This window comes from Poecilia latipinna, unplaced genomic scaffold (assembly GCF_001443285.1).
Source record: "Poecilia latipinna isolate Pla-1442-1.1 unplaced genomic scaffold, P_latipinna-1.0 Scaffold1275, whole genome shotgun sequence".
Lineage (NCBI taxonomy): Eukaryota > Metazoa > Chordata > Actinopteri > Cyprinodontiformes > Poeciliidae > Poecilia > Poecilia latipinna.
In genome coordinates this window covers 49961-71593 of record NW_015113891.1, presented here as the reverse complement: position 1 = coordinate 71593, position 21633 = coordinate 49961, and the positions used below count along the sequence as shown (strand labels likewise).

Genomic DNA, 21633 nt, shown 5'->3' with positions numbered 1-21633 from the left:
TTGAAACCATTTTCAAGTAATATAATGGTAATGGAATGATACATTCTCAAAGATCATGAAACTTTAATTTCTAAAGAAGATTTTAAATATAAAAAAATAAATAAAACAACAAATAAATGAATTATGGCATAAACAAAGACCTATGCACAAGACTGAAGACTTTTGTCATCCAGCTTTTGGTAGAAAGAAAGAAAAACAATAAATCATGCAAATGAAAATGATTGAGCTTGTTTTAATTTATTAAGTGATTAAATGATTTATTGCAACAGGCCTGCATATTGACTAAATCAAAATTAAAAAATATCATGCAGATGCATTTTTCAGAACAAGTATTTTTCTCATATATGAATATGGAGTGTCTGTCCAAATATAGACTCAGAATGAAAACCAAAGAAACCCACTTGACTCTGTTGGGTTTTGGGTTTGTCGCTTTGTCAGCTTTGATCCTCAGGAACTCGCCTGACCTACCTGCTGGCATGCAAACACCCTAATCCCATGTCACATATCATGAGCAGCAGCAGTTAACTAAAGAGAGTTGGCATGAAATGGAGAGACGGTCTGGTTAAGCTGTGGTTACTGACTGACAGGCACAGAATTAGAGCAAAGGGTGGTGCTGGAAGGAGGTCTCAACCGTCGGCTCCGTGTTGCTTTCACTGATTCTTTAGAAGACATTCAATTGTATTTTTCTACTAAATTCTTTCAGCTGAATCTAGATTCACAGTTTAGACCAGATATTTATACACTCTGGGTCATTTTTTCTCACTGCTGAACATTAAATTCGACTAAATGTTCCCTCTTTTATTTCAGGAGGTCAGAATTGTTTATTGCTTTCTTCAAATTCAGAAGCTTACCCAAACGACTTGGGTCAAACCACACAGATTTTCTATGAGGCTAGTAACAGGCCTTTGTGATCCAAACATTGACTTCGTTCCCCTTAAGGCACGTTTTGACTAAGTTAGCAGTAATCTTAGGGTCATTGTCTGTTAAGAAGACCCATTTGTGCCCAAACTCAACAACTTTGCTGGCAGACTGAGATGCTGCCTGAACATGTCAACGTATTTGTTTCTCATGAAACCATTTATCTCAGTCTCAGCTCGGTTAATGTGAGCTCTGGCGCAGTTTGAATGGATATGTGAACGCCAAGCAGAGTGAAAACTAGAGCTGGAATGGTTTATCGAAAGAGTCAAAGATCTCAATTACTAAACTTCCTTGAGACAAATCGTCTGCCTCGGAGATATACAGAACCAAAACAAACGTGACAATCTAGCGCCAACGGGAGAAATGACTTGTGTCGTTTTGGGGTTTTTTAACCAAAGATTAAAAAAAAAAAAGGAATCCTCCAACCGCTAAAATCTGACGCCACTCTATTTTGTTTATATTTTGTGAGCTCAAGTCTTCTTCAGAGGTTTTTGTGTCATTTCCTTCAGTGGTCTTGATGCAGCGCCGCCACAGGTGAGGACTTGAGCATGTTTTCAAAGAGTTTGGTTGGTTTGACAGTGCAGTGTGAAAGCGAACCGCAGCAGCTGAAAATGTAACAAATGTTGCTATTTTGGCCCTCAATCAAACCAAGTCTACTGGACTATCGGGTATAAAAACAACTTCAGAAACGGTAAAAATTTTGTTGATCTGGTCTAAAAACAGAAACACGTCATTTTTCCATGTCAGACGGTGAGAGAATTGGGTAAATGATCAGTTTCCAACCAAATTTTCCTTTTGTCTTATAAAACAGTTTGCACAGTAAATAACAGTGCAAACTGATTGGACCTACAAGTGATAATCGTATTTGTCCTGAAAACTGAACAGAGATCAACATTAATTGATAAAGGGGGACTTAAATTGAAACCTTTCCAACTTATTTTTCCTTTATGACCACCTAAACAACACAAATTAGAAGAATACCAGCAGTACAATCTCAACCAGCTCAAATAAAATTGGAAATAAAGTTGTATATTTTTTCCTAAAATCTGCTTTAGAGTTGCTGATACAACGCAGTCAGCTCGGTTTGGGTTTGAGCCCTATAGGAACCTCTCCATCATGATGTACAAAGAAGAGAATGAGGCAATACAAAACATATGTCAGGTCAAAAATGTTGTGGAAGTTACTGTGATGGGCTGTCTGGGATTCGGGCTGTAAACCCTGGAAAGACTCAAACAAAGAATCCTTGTTTGCTTTCAGATCAGCTTAAATCGCCATAATCCCATCAGAGGTCATGACTCACCATTAGCCCTGAATATGACTGCAGGAGCCGGATGCATTTAACTGAAAGTCAGCATAATCAGAGCAAGTCATCGTCCATCAGGTCAGTTTGCCCCTTGCAGATAATCATGTCTAAATGTCAAATCATCTTGTGATGCTAAATATTTGCATTCTGAAGCAATTCTGGAGCCAGCTGGTGGAAATTGTGAAACATAAGACTTTTAAGAGAGGATGTAGCATTAAAAGTCATTCAGTCTTTATTGCAACATAGACTTTGGCTGGTATTAGGTTAAAGGTTTACCTTCACTGCTTGAAGCTTCCTCACTATTCCAAGTTTTTTTCCAGGATGTGGTTTTCATCCGCTTGTATCAAAGTTAATGAGTTTCTCAAGGTAACCTTGGGGCAATCCTGTAACTTTATTCCAATTTTCCTCTGCATGGAGAGTCACAGAGGGGCCAGGTAACAAAAAACAAACAAAAAAAAACCGCCAGGAGCCTGTGACCGACATGAGACGACAGGATCTGTTTACCCTGCAGAAGGAAAACAGGACCTACCACGGTGTCTGAGCAGGCATAATCAGACGTGTGCCTCACAATGGGCTTATTTACATCACAACTACCGTGTGTCTGTGTGTTTGCATGTGTGCAAACTCTAAGACTTGGTGTTATGGTACACAGCTGCAGAAAGCTGGTGTCTTCCTCTCCCACGGCTACAATAAACACTTTCAAACTGCAGTTCAGAAGTAATAGAGAACATATGTGTGAGTCTGGGAGCACCTTCTATAAACGACGCCTTCATCTGAGAGACAGTGTGATGTAATATTAGCTTACAGCTATTTACTGTTACATCCAACATACCGTGTCTTACACATTCTGTCACATTACAACACAAGTTTTAATGTGTTTTGTTGGAGTTTTATCTGACCAAACATATAGCAGCATATACAGACGTAATCCAAAAATGTGAATATGCATTATGAGTCTCATTTGTCGGATTAAAAGTATATTTCGAAAATGTGTTTATTTAAAAACAAAGTAAAAACAGAAAAATAATAATAATCCAAATAGTCATAACAACTGACATGCAACTTTACACAAATTGTTCAAAAGAGAGCGATAAAAGATTAAAAGGCATTATGATTTTCTGCCCCTCTTACAACAAACTTTAAGCAGGCATTAACATACTTTTTGTTAAGCTTACATTTCTGTTTTATTTTCTTCTTAGCTTAATGTACTATTCCATTTTACGTCATGTTTTCATTATCTATACGTGGAAAAATCAGAAATAAAAGCTATAAACGTACATCTGTGTGTAATTAATCTATATTTTGTGCTTTACTTGGAGACAAAGTTCTTAAAATAAATAGACTTTTCAATAATATTCTAATTAAATGTGTTGTTTTATATTAAAAAAACATTAAAATGCAGCATGCATTTTTTTACTCTTCACTTTTATATCCCTAGATAAAATTCAGCGAATCTTAATTCTTTAATCTCTGCTGAATTTCAGCTTCTCTTAAATAAATTTAATAAACAAATGAAATTACGAAGACTGAGAAACATGCCAGACAGGTCAGGAATGACGTCGTAAAGTCGGTTCAGGTCACAAATGAAGGCAAAAGAGAGCATCACACCTGGTTTATACCGGAGTCTCACCACATTAGTGTCTGTTGTTTCAGTCAGTCGTACATTTCCTTGTTTTTATAAGACAGAAGACCAAGGAAGGCCCAACAGGAAAAGTAGCAAAGAAGTTTGAAAGCGTGTCCATTTTTATAAGAATATTCATGGTTGTATATCAACAGAAGTTTAAAAGACTTGTAAAAACATATAAAAAGTAACACCCACAACAGCCCAACCTTCAAGTTAAATTTGTATTAGGAAAGCACTTCCTCTATAGATTCTTCATCTGCTACTAATCGTTAAATAAGGACAGACTGTGAAATCCACTGCTTGAAGACAGGAAATGTGGTAAACACCTCAAGCAAGAACATAAAAATCATATAGACACTCCTCAGGTCTGAATTCTCTAAAAACATCTTCAAACTGAGAAGCAGCCAACATGGTAACTCTGGAGGAGCTGCAGTAAGTTATAGCTCAGGTGGGGAAATATCCTGACATCAACATTTAGTCGTTTACATCACACATTTTTATGTAAAAGTGGCAAGAAGAAAGCCAAAAGGAGTTCTCAAGCCATGCAAGAGAATCTAAAAGCAGGGTCTGCTTTCAGTTTTATAATTTAATTCTTTTATTGATCATGTAAATATATATATATATATATATAAAAAATTATTTTGTCTAATTTCATTTGGCAAAAAATGTTGAAGCATTTAAACTAACAATGTAAGTAAAAAGGAACATAAGTTCAGTACAACGGGACGGATCATTTATTCTGAAAATTACAAATTTAAATTTTTCACACCTTCATGTGTTTCAGATAAAAACAAACATGCAAATTTTGTACCAATTGCCTTTACATTATGAGGCTAAATGTTTACATTTACTGTAAATAAATTCAAATTTTATGAATGGGAATAATGCATGTACATGCATTTATCCATTTCTTGATTGATAAAGCAATGCTTTTATTAAATTTTGCAGCTGAAAGCTTTAAAACTTTCTAAGAACCTTTCTCAGACAGAAACAACTGAAACGTTAGGTAAACTGGAGGGCATTTGGTTCTTTTGGTTTTCCACAATTACAGGCTTTTGTGCTCTTGGGTGACACGATGTTCACCTAATAATAGCTGGGACATGAACTCCACAACAAGAGATGGAACATGACTGCAGAAGTAGTTTGCCTTTCATTAGCTGGGACATTTTGATCAGAGGTATCATTACTTTGTTCTGGAGCTTTAAAGGTGACCTTTTATGCTTCCTTGAACAAACTAGGATAAGTCTATGGGTGATACAAAACATCATTCTTATATAATGAGATTTTAGTGTGTTCAGTTCTGCCTATTTTGAGTCGTTTTAGTTGTCACTTTAAACCCGAATGAGATAAAGCACACATAAATATGGCTGCGAACAGATGTGTAATTTTACAGCCATACATATTTGACTAGCAGAAGTGGGGCCTCCTGCACAACCAACAAGAATGGAGAAAGTGGTTTCTGGATGCCCAGTCAACAGCAAAACATGTCTTTTCCAGCAGCAGTAAAACAAGTTGAAAAAAATCCTGGAGTTCTGCTTAGGTTGCTAGGTAATGGACTGAGTTTCTGGGGTTACTAGGTGAAAGGTCAGTGCCTGCTGGAGGTTTTTGAAATGGTTCATTTTCCAGACACCAAGAAATATAAATTTATTGTCAAAAAAAACAAACAGCTGGATTTCTTAAAATAATTTTTTACAGCTGGGATGTTTCTAGAAGCTGTAGAAACCCAAATGGAAGCATTTATGCAACATGTGAATTTTGCATAATATGTCCCCTGTAATGTGAAACAGTTTGTGTTTACTTCCTCTTACCTCTGTCAAAGCGTGAAGCTGGCCCTCGTGGACGCACACTCCCTTAAACCTGGAAAAAAACGACAAAGATTTTGAAAAAGCTTAGAATAATCTAGGTTTTTCTGGAATATGTAAACTGAGAAACCAGGCAAGACTGAACAGGTGACTGCTGTAGGACTGTCTGCTAAAAGTGGGATAATAACAGCCCATCTGCCTCACCTACATTCTTCCCATTTCTACCTTTGCCTTGCCCATCAATTTCCAGACCTAATAAATCTAACCAGCCACTTCAGAACTATTTATTTAACCTGAAGTTAGGGCTGAACAATCAAAAACAAAGGTCATGTTCTTCAACTCACCAGAGACACAATGTGCAACAAATGGACAAACTTTGTTCATGAGCTGCTTTGAGGGCTTCATAACACTCGAGGCAAAGAAAAGGTCACATTTCTGGGTCTTTGCTGGATTTTTTAGCAAACAATGACTCCACAGTGTGTTTGTTCACACAGAGAGACAAACATACAAGGCACGCTCAACAAAGATCACTTTGTACAAGATGTGTGCATGTGAGGGAATGCACACAGAAGAATATTTATGCATGTATGTGCATGCTTCGTCCACACACTCTCCCACCCAGAGGCTTAGAGCAAGAAAAAAAAACTATATTTCGATCATTTTTGTTTTTCTATTGTTTAATTCAACATTCACTATAATTGTAGATTATAAAATTAAAATATTTAAACAGGTGCCAAGAAAAAAAGCTTGGCAGGATGTTTACAGCATCTTAATTAGGAGTAACTTCTGGGTTCAGACTCAAGATTCTGTTGTTTTCTACAAAGTTCTGGCCAGATGTTTACGTACATGCATGATCAGTGGATATTATAATACCACAAGCAAATTAAATATAAATTAAAAATGAATTTAACTTTGATATCCTTACGATGGTAAAAAGATTTTTTTTAAATCACGAATATTTACTGTAGACTTCCAGTTATACATCAAAACAATCAGCTCTTCTCAGTAGAAATGTTTGGTTTCCTTTCAAAAACCAACCAAATTTAAGAACTTAAAGCATAAGTGTTCGATTTAAATGGGATTAATGATATTCCAGAAGTTTTTTTTTTTTCTGCTTTAAACATAAAAATCCTTTTGATTTGCGTTTGTGATTATTGGAACACCAATTTGTGTCCATTTCCAATCATCTAGTTGTCTATTTTGGCGGAGGTTAGGTAATCCTCCATTATGCCCCACAGCATGATGTTGTCACTACCGTGTTCAATCTTTGTCTTCTTAAAAATAGCATAGATGTAAAACTAGCCTCTGTCCTCTGTGGACATTATTAAACATTAGTGGCTCCTGGACAGATCCTTAATATTCTAATTAATCCTGTCGCAATAATCAGTTAAGCATGAAAAATTAGGATGAGCTTAATAATTTCGATTTTGATTATTAATATTTTATTAATGGCAATTTTGTTTACAAAGAAGTAATAATCGATTTCATTTGAAGTTTCGGTTTTGTGTTTCTTTTAGTTCCTTTTTATTTATTGTTTCCGACTTATGTTTTTTAATTTTTGATATTTAAATGTCCTCCAGTTCCAGTGTGAAGTTTTGTGAACAAAATATAAAATTATTAGTCTTTGAGGGGGACAAACTGGCATTATTACATAATTATCATTATAGTAGCTGAAAATTGTTTCAAAATGGCAATATTATCGTTTATCGCAATAATTTCCAGGGCAATTTATTTTCCAGGAACATTTGTTATTGTGACAGGCCTAATCCTAATGAATTTTTCTTTTGTTTGAAGGAGTCAGTTTAGGTCAAATGTTTGAAAGTTTGGGTTTTCCAACAGAACTACATCTCCAAACACATCAGAACTGTGTTAGGAACACACAACCCCACAAGCTTTTTGGCTCAGCAGCATTATTTTCCCTTTGAGGTTTTGATCTGAAATTCAATAACATGGAAGCCATATTACGTAAAAACACTTGTCAATTTCCTCAAGCAATCAATTCTTAGATTCAATAAAATGCTGACATAATTGTTTAAAGGCTTTTCCTCGTCTGTAATGACATAAAAATGTAATTCCTGCTTTTTGTCTCCAGGCTTCTGGTGCAACTCTAAAACAAATTGTCTCCGCGTTTGGTACGTTTTCTAGTTCTCCCAATGGAAAACTGTTCATCCCCACAGGGGGTCATGAGCTACAGAGAGACTACAGTGGTGACAAAACAGGCTGGTGGAAATGTTTTGAGTCATTATTTATATGGAGCGAAATTATAACCAAGAACACGGTTTGTTAAATTCCAAAAAACATTCAAGTTTTTACATTGTGGTTAAATTACACTTTAAAAGTCAGCTGCTGTTGCGACATAATGAATTAACAAGTTCAACGAAGTGGAAAATAATCACATTATTTTCTTAGCTTTGGTTAAAAGCAGCATTAATAGGGATCAGTAGCCTCTGTAGTCAGATTGTTGATTACCTCAGTATGTTTGGATGGCAGAGTCGATTCATGAGCTGGACTTCTCTCAGCATGTTCGCCCTGTTGCTGCTGAGTTTGTTCATCTTCAGAGCCATGACCTGGTCTGAAGCGCGATGACGTACCTGAAAGACAGAACGGCTTCATTTAATGCTCAAAGACAGGCAAACATGTCAAAACAGATTATTATATTGCATAAATTTTAGCCACAGTAATGGTAAAAAGGGTTTTATGCACCAAAAGACAGATTTTTAGGTGCTAAAATCTGCTCTCAGTAGAACAAAACAGATATAACAGAATTATTTAACTAAACAGCAAAAATCAGTTTAACACAATGCCAAACTCAACTCAGAGAACCAATTGTTGCAAGCCTTCAATCTGGGAAGAGTTAAAAGGTCATCTATAAGCAATCTAAAGTCCATGGTGTGAAACATTATTCACAAGCATAAAACATTAAGGACAACTGGCGATCTCCCCAGCAATTTCTCACAAAGACTGCAGCATGCAGTGCTAAAAACATCCCATAAAAACAAAGAGTTCCCAGTCTCTATGTGCCTGTTAAATGTCAAACTTCATAATGGTATAATGAGAAAAAGTCAGAACAAATATGAAGAACCCAAATAAATAGCTAAAACATTTGGAACAATGTTCTAAAGAGAGAAGGGAACAAATGGAGGTGCTTGGCCATAATGTGCATCACCATATTTAGAGAAAAGCATATACAGAACAAACTTTTGAAACCAACTGTCAAGCATGGTGACGGAGGAGTAATGATATGTTTGGCTCCGACACGACTGGGAACCTTGCATTCAATTGAGAAGTCAAACAGCATGTATTCAATATGAAGCAAGCGTATATTAGCGTTAAAGGAAAAATGTTTATCCAACACCAGCGCAACACCAGCTAGCTTTAGCGTTCACAACAGGCTCCACTGAGGGGAACTAGCTGCAGCTTAACAGAGAGCAAGGGAGAGGGTGGTAGCAGCACGTACGTGAGGATGATTGACAGCGCTAAGACCCTCCAGCTTTAAACCCGACTTGCATAGCGATTTGCACATCGGTGTGCGTTTGTTACTGAAACTGCGTGAATATGGTTATGTGGTCAATACGAGTGGCTGCTATATAAATTCAGTCGATTTAACATTTATTTATTTTACAGGAACACATACAATCCGTATAACTTTTTGTTTATTGTGTTATGTTTTTATCATGTAAAACAATTTGAACTGCCTTGTTGCTGAAATGTGCTCTACAAATAAACTCGATTACAGTAAAAACTGCTTCAAATTAGTTTTTTTTAAGCCTTAGTTAACATACAACCTTGGCTATGCTAGTTTTTAAGTGTGATTTCCAGACAGGAAAGCTAATGCTCAAATGCCAGCTAACTTTTCCGCTAATGCTATACATGTGTCCTAAAGTCTTTAAATTCAGAAATCTTCTTTTTCTGATGGTAAAATATTCCAATGCTGTGCTGCTGTCACAGTTCACTGCTCTTATGTTTTAGTTTAAACTAATGATGGTTGCAGAAAAGACCTTGGCAGCATGTTAAAAACTCTTCTGTGAGTAAAACTTGCTAAGCACATATTTAGCACATGCAGCGAGATGCTAGAGGAAGCAGATAAAGAAGGCGACACAAACAAACGAAATGAGGTTAGCCACTGCTGACCATCCATGATAACAGAGTGCATGTGTCATTTTCAGAGCCCTACAATCAATTTAGTGTTGTTGTGCACTGGGAGCATCTCAGTTTTTAGATTGCGGTAGCATCAGCATTCATTTATCTATGGCTGACTGGACTTGGGTGGAGGTCACCGCAGAAAGATGTTGATTGCAGCACCATGCCAATTTTAAAGCCTTTAAGGTTTGCTCTTAAATGCACAGCCACTACTCGGAAATGTTACATTAACCACATTTCAAATGTTACAAAACGGCATGAACAAGAAGGATGTCCTTTGAACTAGTCAAAAAATGTCAAAAAAGCCCATTTCTTCACAATCTTTGAAACAGTGAGGTAAAAATAGATCATACCACCACAAAAAATGCTGTACATTTAAATTAACTGATGATGCATGTAGGCAAATAGGAAATATCAACCTACAAAACCACTGAGAGGCGCTCACAACGTGACTGTGCTTCTGTGGACAGACACACTCATCTACCTACATTTGCTAACTCATTTCCTGGAAGCAGAAACATTTATAGATCGAGATGAAACTAATCTGACACGACTGCGCCAACACCTCTATCTACTTCAGACAGAAGGTTTAAGAGCAGGAAATTATTTAACAATATCAAAAATAAATGCAAACAGTTACATATCTATGACATGTGTATTTGTTTGTACAAAATTAATTGGCCTACAAGTCAGAATAATGACATATTCTATCTATTTTAATGTCTTCCTCAAACACAGGTACAGTAACACAATGAATAGGTGGCATCATTTACAACAGAAAGCAGAACTGACAGCTACACAAAGGTAAAATGAACTGCATTTGTTTCAATGACAGAAGTTAGGAAAAATATAAACGTGCAGTTTGAAAGAACGGCAAAGGTTTACTACCATTAGTTACAGGATATGACAGCGCATTAGGGCTACTGACGATAGACAGAAAAAGGAGAAGTAAAGAAAAAACAAACAAGAACATTTCTGGGTCTGAAGAGTCAAACATTTGCTAGAAAAAAAAAATTTATGAGTATGAGATCCACCTCACAAAATTTGGTAGAAAGAACAAAGGCATCTCTGAGACCGGAAGGTCAAAAAACTGCTAGAAAAAAATTCAAAATTTGAGATTAAAAGAAAAAAGACAAAGAAATTTGATATTAATATTATTAGAGTTTTTAATAATAAATTTAATAAATTTTTAAAGGGCTAAAAAATTTACTTTTGAAATTCAGAAATTTCAATATTTTAATTTAGAAAATTAGATTAATATCAACATTTCTGAGTATTTCTAGCAAATTTCTGACTTTTAGAAATTTCTGAAAGTTTTGAAAGTTGAAAATGTTAAACTTTTGAAACAAAAATTTTCAAGATTAATTCCAAAATGTTTCTATATTTTTCTACCAAATTTTCAACTGTTCAAATACAGAAATTCCCACCTTTTTTTCAAAGAAAGATTTTTTGGTGGAGATTTACTAGTACGCCATCGTAATAGGATCATGGATTCATATAATCAGAGATTCCTGTACCCGCTCCCCCCCGCTCTCTCTCTCTCTCTCCTTCTTTCTGGGTCTCATCCACAGACAAAAATCTCTCTGTTCAAGTTCAAAGGAGGGGGCTTGGCTATAAGAGGCGACAGTCTCCACCACAGGGCAGCAGAAACAACAGATGGCCCTGAAGGCCTTCTCCCCCATATCTGTCTATCCTCCTCCGACCCCCCGTTTCTCGCTCTTCACATCCCCCTCCTCCCTGTTTCCATGTGTTCCTGATTCTCCTCTTCTTCTCCGCTCTGTGGCTTCAAACAAACCATGATGCCCAATCCTAATCATTCCCTGCAGTAGTAGTAGCAGGAGTAGTAATATCTTTCTTTCCCATCTTCCTCTGAAGTCTCCCCCCACCTCTGTCGGCTCTCCTTTCAAGTGGAAAACTTAACCCCTTTGTCCATCCCCTCCAAACCCTCTCCTCTAATTTTTTCCACCCTGCTGAATCCAAGATCCGACCGACCTCTTCCACACAAACTCCTCTTCATCTCCATCTATGCCTTCCTTTGTACTTGCCGGACACCTAAAACCTCATCTAAACCCCCCTTTTTCGTCTCCCTCACCTCAGTTCACTAACATCAGAGGTTTTTCTCTTTTGTTTCCGCTTCTCTTTTAGCTCAAGCCTTCATCCTCATTATTTGCCCCATTTTTCCATACATATCTCCCTCCTTTGAGTCCAAGCATTTCGACAGCACAATGTGTTCATCTTCATTCCCATTTGCTTTCTTGTCAGTATGCAGATTCTTTTTTTTTGCAGTAATAAGACCATTAGTCACAGGAATTTCCCACTAGACTGAGGTGGTACCTATATTTAGTGGATCATGAGGGTGTTTCACCTGACAAAGAGAGGAAGGCGAAATGTTAGGTCATAAATGTCTCACACTAAGAATGAGAGTAAAACCCAGCCACAATGACATCTGGTCCTATTAAATTTCTCAGAATTGGTTTTAATAAAAATCTGGAGGTGTTTTTTTAAACCCATGTTTTACTTTTATTAGAGTCAGAAAGGGGGAATCCAACACTAAAGGGGGTATTATGTACTTTCCAAGCACATAGTGCCATTTTACAGCACAATGAAGCAGGTATGTTACCTTCAGTTGTTTTTAAAATTATTTACATATCAAACACAACTAAAACAAATTTGATTTTGCAATTTAAATTGGGCCTCTGTCTCTTTAAGAATCTCCTACTCTTTCCAACACTCCCCCAATCAGCACGTCATCACAACAATGCTTCTCCATTATGCCGTTTACAATCATTGTAGTTTGTATTGTAGACCTGAAAATACGTGTCAAACTCAAGGCCCGGGGGCCAAATCTGGCACGCCATAAGTGTTTTTTGTAGCCATCTAGACTTTAGTGGGACACAAAAATAAATCATGATAACAGTTGTGTGCTGGTGGTTTTTATATTAATGTGAAAAGATGTTCAATATTATTTAATTTTAAGAAGAGATCATCAAATGCAGACATTTATCAATATTTTACCAGTTTGTAAATTTATTATTTTATCAATGTATTCTGCTGAAAGACATTTGTGATCTTGATATGATTGACACCCATGTCTTAAACAACTGCTCTAAATATAAACATGTAAACTAGCTGTTGTTCAAGAGGAGACCTTACCTGACTTTTGAACACAGTTGCCTTACTTTAATGGCGTGTGTTACTGTCTTTCGCATTTTGAAGAGAAAACAAGTGAAATGGGCCTCTGTGTCCAGATGCCAATGATGATTTTGTTCAAAACAATTATTTCAGAATTTCTCTCAAATCAAAAGGTTGGATTTTTGAAAAATGTTCCAGAGTGAGATTTTGCTACAGCAGCAAAAGTAGAATTTATTTTTATATATTTATGTCATCTTTTCCAAGGATAGCAAATATTGTGGAGGGCAATAAATGTGTGAAAAACAATGTTGAGAAAATGTTTAAAAAAAATTATTTACATCAGAGAATGATGCAACAAAATCAAAATTACGTGCAATTTTGTGCAACTCTGCTTTATTCTAAAGACTAGCAGCCATTACACTTTGTTTATCTAAACCAAAATCGTTCTTATAAATTTTCACTCAGACAGGCTTCCAATAACTCAGCAAGTGGTAAGTACTGTGATAGATGACAGTTTGTAAAACAAAGTCAAATTTTTAGTTGTGAAAGTGCTTGTGACCTCCAGTGACACGCCCGGAGGGAAAGGGGGATTTAAGTGATGTTTAACTTGACCTCAAAACGTCAAAGATACTGAAGATAACACAAAGTTTTCAACTCGCTAAGGTGACAGAGTCAAACCAAATTAAAAAAATACCTTCAGTTCAACATCTGCATCAATTTAAAAACAGTAATTGCTCACAACTTTTTCCTCATATGATATTCTAACCTTAACCCAATGAGACAAAGAAAAGTCATGAAAAGCCTATTATCACTTCTGTAATTTTCCAAATTGGGTGATGATGTGTGAAATCAAAAATGAGAGGACATGAGAAGAAAATCCAAAGGATCTAAAGGTTCAGCATAAAACAAACTTCAGAGAGGATAAACAGGGAGGTAATTTCCGTTCTCCACCCACCTTGAAAACATCAGAGAAAAACCCAGAGCCAATCCACTCGCAGGTGAAGTCATCAAGGCGTGTCAGGCAGGAGAAGGCACTGATAAGGGCTCTGTAGGAGGACGGACACACCCTGCCCACCTGGACGAAACAAGAACAAACAGGTGAAAAAAGTGACATAATATTCATGCTCCAAATTCCAAACTTTCCTGGTTATTTACAGACTCTTGCTTCATGATGAGCTCAAAAACTTGAAAATAAATGTCAAAAGATGGAGGAAGTTAGAAGGGCGTTTTCAATATAACCGATACTGTACAGTCTCTTGTTATCATTTTCTTCATATTTTATCTTTACATTTACTGCTGGTACACTTCAGTTCCCCCACTGAGGTGCAGTATTTATATTCTAAAGCACATTTTTGTGTTTTTGCAGATCAAAATCTGCAAAAATACATAAATTGTTTAACCAATGAACTGGAATCACTAATTGTTCATTTTGGATGTTCGCTGTCAAAAGCACAAATCACTAAGGGATCTTTTCCATCAATAACAACCTTTACAATTCAAAGAGTCTCTTTTGACCTAGGTCCAATTAAATAAAGGAAAATCTTGAACCAAAAAACCTACTTGACTCTTTGATAAAAATAAAGACTCATAAATGGTGGTGAATTACTTGCAGGGTCAGTAATTACTTAATTGCATTCAATCGAAAAGGAAATATTGTGTGGGCCAACAAATGTCACTTTTTCTTTTTTACAAGTTAGGATTGCAATGACAGCTGGACTGATTTCTTAAAGCGAATGTGTTCATGTATTTACCTCATTATATGCTCTGTTAGGCAGTGCATTTTTACACATATGCATGCATCCAATGTTTGAATCTACTTAATTCAATAACAAATTATAATGTAATCTTGTAACCAACACATGTGCCTGCCCTTTTGAATACGTAAAATTCAATTGTTTGCCAACGCATGAAAATTGTTGTGGGTTTAAGAAATTCGGCCTGTTGAATGGAGACTTCCAGGAGAGGAGAAAGGACTGAACAAGAGGCTGAAGTTCAGAGTGCTGGAAGCACAGTTAAAAAAAAGATATATTTAAAAACGAGGCGTAAGAAAATGTGGATTTTATATCACTGCTGTAAATTTTACCAATAATATAGCCACTGAATGGCTTTCTAATACAGTACAGCCCTATTATTTGCTTTTATTACAAAATTAAAGAACCAATCTGGTTCCATTTTTAGGTTTTCATCCAACCTTTACAAGAAGAGCAATAAAACGCTCTCTCTTGAGTAAGATTATGCAAACTGAGTCCTTTCCATGGAGAAAAGCAGTCTGCCCACTTCAAAAATCTCATTAAAAGGACTAAACAAAAAAATATACTTATATCTTGGCATCCATTTTGTGAAACTGTATGTTATCACATAAAACAGTAAGAGAGCTTCAAATAATTTTTATTTCATGCTTGCTCCAAGTAATTAAGAGTCGTTGCGTAGAGGGTAAAACGCCACATGAAGGCTCAGGGTGGGAACCTTTAATATTGAATATATTAAATATTGATCCAATTTCAGCCTCCGAAGTGCAGTTACACACAACCTCACAGAATTCATACACAATAATTGCATTTCTCTTTTTTTCTATTCAATATAGAGGGATTATCAATTGACGTCACACTGTGTCAGCACCCACTGTACCGTGCATGTCGCCTGTAATATTAACTAAACTATTTTCAATTAGGCTAATAAAATTATTTACAACTCAGGGCCAGATCACCTCTCTTCGCCCGGCGCCGCTGTCAGAGGTTTAATTTTTAAAACCTCCCGTTCAGCCTCCTGAACTTTTGATTTCTGATGGCTTAGTTTGCTACCTGCCTTGATGGCCGCAGCTACATGTTTATTTTCTCATGCGTTTCCATGGTTTTCTCGTCATTTATTAACTCAACATGAAAAATGTTTGACTCATTAAGGCGTCTCCCATTCACTAATGTCAACTTGGTAGCATAATTTGTTTTATCATGGTGTGGCAAATAGTTGTAGAACGCCGTCAACACGCTAGCTAATGTTAAAACAGCAAGACAATGGTGGGTAACCATGGCAACCAGTGGTAGTATCTCTACTCCACTGCTGCCTCAGCCTTACTGGATCTCAAGTTATAGTCCATGATCAACATGGCTAGTAAATAAATTAATATTTATCGTCATACATAAGCTCAAATCCTGCAAAATTCCATGCAAATATTTTCTAATTTAGCAGAGAATGTGTGACATAATCATCAATATGAAAATATGTTCAGTGTTATTTAATTTTAAGATATTATTATTATTTTAACAGCTTGTTAATGAGTTTTATCAACACAACCAGCACTTTGGGAACATTCATAATCTTGATATGACCCAAAATGAAAATGATTTTGACTCCCCTACACTATAGATTTAACTTTTGTGAATGGAAACTGGCCTTTATATCACAAATCAGGCTCAACAGCACCCACTACATTCATTAAGTACCAGAAGGTGTAAGAACTGACCTGTGAGGGCGGGCCCATCTCACAGTTTCCTACGCCTCCGGTCCCATCCCTGTCCTCCTGGAGGCGTTCCGGCCATGTTGGGAACCCAGCAATAGAGTTGCGTTTGTTCCGGTCCATGGCGATGTAAAAGAAGCTGATACCAGTGAGGGTAATATGGGCCTGTTTCTGTAATGTACCCACATGACAAGAGGAATAGCGTGTCTTAACGGTGCCGAGGGTTTCACGGCAGCACGGTGTGTGTTCAGTTTGAGTTGTGGTAGGAGATATATCACACACATAGACTTCAGGTCTTTCTTTTTTTCTTATTTTACTTTGGATGTCCCTGTTTTCATGTCCTTCACGGTTACCAACCGGTCCAGTTCCTCACTGCTTGTGCATGGATTGTCCAGAACGACAAGATCTTCACATGCTTGACAATCCTTGAAGAGCTGGGGGAAAAAAAGATGAATATGGAAGATTTAATGAGATTTATACTTCAATTATCAAAACGGTCACGGCTTATAGGATCGCATACATGCAAATAACGCTAAAATGAAGGCAACAGAAACAACTTCTGCAGACTGAGACGGATTAATAAAACAAACGTGGTTGCAATAGGGGCCCATTGTTCAATTACTGGAGATAAGCTGGGGAATAGTTCAAGTTTCGAACTGTTCTGCCAGCCAAAACAAAGTCAGCAGGGTACAAAGAGGAGCAGGAAGGGCAGCCTGTGGCTACAGCACTTTTTTTATTCTCAGTGTAAATAATGTAGCTTTCATAATCTTAAAGAAACATAAGAAAGAAGATGTTCCCCAAATACCCTGACTGCTGTGAAATACATCAGTTTTACAGTAATGTAGAGCTAATATAAGATAGTCACATAATATTATGTTAGTGTATAACAAACTGTTTAATGTTTAAACAGATGTTTAATATTAACAACTGTTTAATAAAATCAATACTGTGACAACTGCTGTCTCTACCAAGTGACTTCCATCACTTTTATTTTTAACATTCTTTAGAAAAGTAAAACTGAACAAATAAAACTAAATTGGTAAAAATTTCCATTTACTACATCAAAACTCAAAGGGAAGCGAAACAGAAAACCCAGGTGCGTCTATAATCTATATTAATCTTTCCTTTAGACATGTTAAAACTGACCTGTGGTATAAAAAAAGTAAAATTGTATCATAACTTCCTACGTAAAAATGTAAATAGAGCATTTAGGTCAAAGATAATTTTTGAACACATTTTAATTAACTTGTGCAACTTTGTCAACTTGTGTCGCATAAAGCTGATGTGCATTATGATATTTAAAACCTGAGGCACAGCTTTGAACCGTTCTGCCAGGAACGGCCTTCTACTTGGCCTGCCACTCAGTTGCTTATCTTCTTAATTTAGAAAAGGTAAACAATCATGTAAAGTTCAACTTTGCTGCAAAACAGTGTGTGAAGAAAAGAAAAGGAGGAAAATATAACAGATTCATCTTAATGATATAAGAATGAATACATGTAGAAACCCAAGATTTTAAGTGAGTTTTATAAAAATTTGAACACATCAACAGAAACATACAAACTAGGATTGTTGCTGCAGACCAGCTGGATGGCTTGAGAGACCCATTTCTGTCCCAGGCATGCCCTAAAAAGGATTTTCAACCTCCTCTGTCTTTTTTTAAAGTATTTATTTTATCAATGACACTTCATTCTATGCCCTGTTAATATGGCACAGCAGAAAAAACAACAGTTTTTGCCTGTGCCAAGACAAACGCAAGCCCAAAGTACCAGGCATGAACTTTCCTGCCTATTTTCCGAAAGGCTTCAATCCAGATGCAAAAGCAGAGACACTTTTAGTGAGGAAGTGAGCAAGTCGACGAGAATAGGTCAGCAAGTAGAACATTAGCTCAGTCGTTATTCATAACAGAGAGCAGCAGCCAGTAAGAGATTTTGTTTTCACACCCCCTCATCAAGTGCTCTACCCTTTTTTACCAAACATGAGCACAAGTTTGAATGTTGATTCCTGCAAGTCCACCCATCACTGCTTATTAAACTGCAGCTTAGGCTTGGAAACACTATCTGCATCAAGTTATTCAAGTTTCTAAAACTTACAAACCAATAAAATTTACCATCATATTGTAGCTACAGTTTAAAATCATTATAATGAGATGGAATAAACAGAATTTTCCTCTTTTTGTTGCCCCCGTTTCTGTGGTGAGGGAGGGACACTGCACTTTTCCCTTGTTGACAGGAAAGAAAATGTCTGTAAATATTACTGATTGCAAAGAAAAGCAAGACAGTTATGGTGTAAAAAACAAAAGACAAAACATGGTGGTGACAGCATCATCCTGTGGGACACAACCTATCAATCTTTTAAAGTGTCACACTACTTTAAAACTAGAGTGGGAAGCTATGCATGTTAAGCGATCATGGTTTTGTCTATATTTCTAAATATAAAAATCTAAACAACAATAAAAAAACACATAAATATAAAAAAATATATATTTGGTTGGTTTTCTGTTTCATAAAAAGGCAATTTATGAAACAGAAAACAGAAAAAGAAAAAAATTATATATTTAATATAGTGGCACTCCTAGAAAATGTTCATAGGCATGGCCAACATTATTATTTATTTATTTATTGGGTTTTACATTTATGTCTTCATTGAAGATGATGAAGTTGTATGCCTTTCTATAAAATGAACATCACTTTCAGGGCAGCAAAGTAGGATGGCGAGCATTTTTCAAGAGGGAGCCATGCCCCTTCTGCCCCCCTCTTAGGGACACCACTGTTTAAATACCATAATACTGAGAAGCTGTGGTATTTCTACTACAAAAGTACAATTTGGTAAGAATCTCATACCATCTCATACCTACTGTAGAAGGTAAAAAAAATATCCTTAAATAAGGATTACTTCAGTTTTGAAGAAACTGCTTTTTAAAAGTAACCCCTTAATAAACACTTGAAATTCAAACTGCGTTTGTCTATACTAAGCTGAATTGAATCTGAAAATAATTTTGCAAAAGAAACTGACATGCAAGCAGCCCTTTTGTTACCATTATCAGGTTGTATATAAATAGAGCAACAATCCAATTAAGCTATGCAGAGAATGCTGGTGCTATTTAGACTTTCCATCATGCTGTTTTGCAGACCAGAGGTTTTTGCAGCATCTTACAAAACACTGACCTCAGCGTGCCGTCTTGGGCTCCAGCAGAATCACTGCAGAGCAGGGGCGGCTGTGAGCAACAACAACACGTTAAAGTAAAGCTCTGACTTCTGACAGATATATAAATGCAGAACGACAGTTTATGGGCCAAAAGAACCACTAATTGGATCATTCTGCAGTATGTTTTATGTACAGTGGCTTCATAGAAACTACAAACTTCAAAGTACTGCACTGGGATTTCATTTGTGAGACTAATAGAAAGAAACATATATGTGATAGCTGTCAGCACATGTAAAGTGATAAACTGAAACTTGCTTTAATTTTTGCAACTACAAATCTGAAAAGTGTGCATTTGTGTTCAGCAACATATACTCCAATACCCTTAAATAAGGACAAGATAATTATGCTGATTTTTGACCCGATCTTCCCTTTCTGAAAGACATTCTGGTAATTGTGATGGCTCTAAAGATCATTTCAGGAGATATTCCTGCCGTACATGGAGTGGTCAGAGTGGTCTGGTCCATTCGGACTGCTCAAACGACACACCAGAAAGTCCGGTAGACGTCAGAGTCGTCTTTTTGTCTTGTTTTTGTTCCATTTAAAATAGTCCCCAAACAATTACCGTTGCTTCTTCCTCGTCTGCCATGTTTACTTACTCTAATCTTTTGTTTGCGCTCAAGAGGTTTTGCAGGATTTTCCATATGACATGGTAATTTTGGTGAGTGAAGTCTGTGTGTCATGTTTAGAAAATCAATTGACAATTTTTAAATTTTGCTATGTGAACCAGGCATAAGTAAGTAATAAGTTCAACCAAGCGTTGTGTTGTTGTGCAGAAGCTAGAAAAGTTAGAATACATTTACATTTTTAAGACGCTGCAACTTTAGGTAAACATCTGATCATACGTTTTTATGTTAAGGTCAATAGCTTCTTTGTTGATCTGAAAGTAAACAAACCCACTGAGAGACAGATAAGAGATAAGATGTTTTGTTTGTGACAACAGTCTAGGTTTGAAGGAAATTTGTACTTTTTTCCTCTTCAAGTTTAAATATCTGTTTTTAAAAGATTTTCATATTGGCACCAATAATCACCATCAATACTTTTATCTCACTATAGTTTTAGATGTGATGTTTTACACAAGTAGCAGAGAAAAATGAATGGCTACATTTGGATAAATAACTGTTTTGGATAAATAACTGTGTAGATGATTTTTACAATCCAGAGAGTCATTTAGCTTTCCTCCTACAAAAACCATATTTTTCTAGACCTATAATGTAAGTGCAATAAATAAGTACTCTATAAAGTTGATTATCTCACTATTGACATTGAAGAAACAAACTTTTTATTTTTAAAACCAAGAATAACATCAAACTTTTACAAGAAGAGAACAGATGGATTTCTTGAATAAATGCTCCATATTGATCCAAAAATTGAAAAACAAGCCCAATAACAAAAACACTAATTTACTAAAAGTATTCCTTGAACTTTTGGTGCCATTCTGTTGTGCAAATTCTATCCAAATATTTCCTTAAGAGCTATTAAGCGTAGCCTTTTTTTTAGCTTTATGTACACAAACTCTGCTCAGTTCTATGATATTTTCCACCAAGTTATTAAAAGCTACCAATGAGGGTCCGAAGAGCCGCATGCAGCTCCACAGACCCCTGCAATACAGAGTCGCAAGAATCACAGGGAAAGTTTTCGCATTTTCCTTACTGGCAAAGATCCAGTGATGAGGAATTCATATCATGAAATAAACAAGCAAAATAAGCTCGTATATCTCATATGTGTATATTTTTTTTACATCTATAGTAACCCTCAATGACATTTCAAGTGCTAAAATACACATATAGGCAAAAACCACCCATGTTGATTACTATATTTGTTTCCAAACTATACCCTGCTGGCTTCGTATTCCAATGGTATGCATTTAGAATACCACACTAAAGGGACACTGGGAGGAAATTTAAAAGTCTGGCTTTTTTTCCTGTGTGTAAAATGTGGCCTGTTGCTACTTCAAAACAGATGGGGCATAACACCAAAGCAGCCTCAGGCCGAATACTGTAGGAGCGGTTGGAGAAGGGCGCTGAACAGCTATCCAGTTATCCAGCTGTGTCCTAGT

The 21633-nt window shown here is 36.4% G+C and overlaps 1 protein-coding gene across 1 annotated transcript in view; it reads right to left on the bottom strand.

Annotated features, from left to right (window-relative positions):
- Positions 1 to 21633, bottom strand: part of tesk2 (testis associated actin remodelling kinase 2) — a 42405-nt gene that overhangs the window by 18392 nt on the left and 2380 nt on the right. The window contains exons 2-6 of the mRNA XM_015054728.1: positions 16656 to 16807; positions 16380 to 16544; positions 13875 to 13994; positions 8117 to 8238; positions 5654 to 5702 (exon numbers count right to left, since the gene is read on the bottom strand). Of these exons, the coding sequence (XP_014910214.1) occupies positions 5654 to 5702; positions 8117 to 8238; positions 13875 to 13994; positions 16380 to 16496 (408 nt within the window). The 5' untranslated portion in view covers positions 16497 to 16544; positions 16656 to 16807. The remainder of the gene's footprint in view (positions 1 to 5653; positions 5703 to 8116; positions 8239 to 13874; positions 13995 to 16379; positions 16545 to 16655; positions 16808 to 21633) is intronic.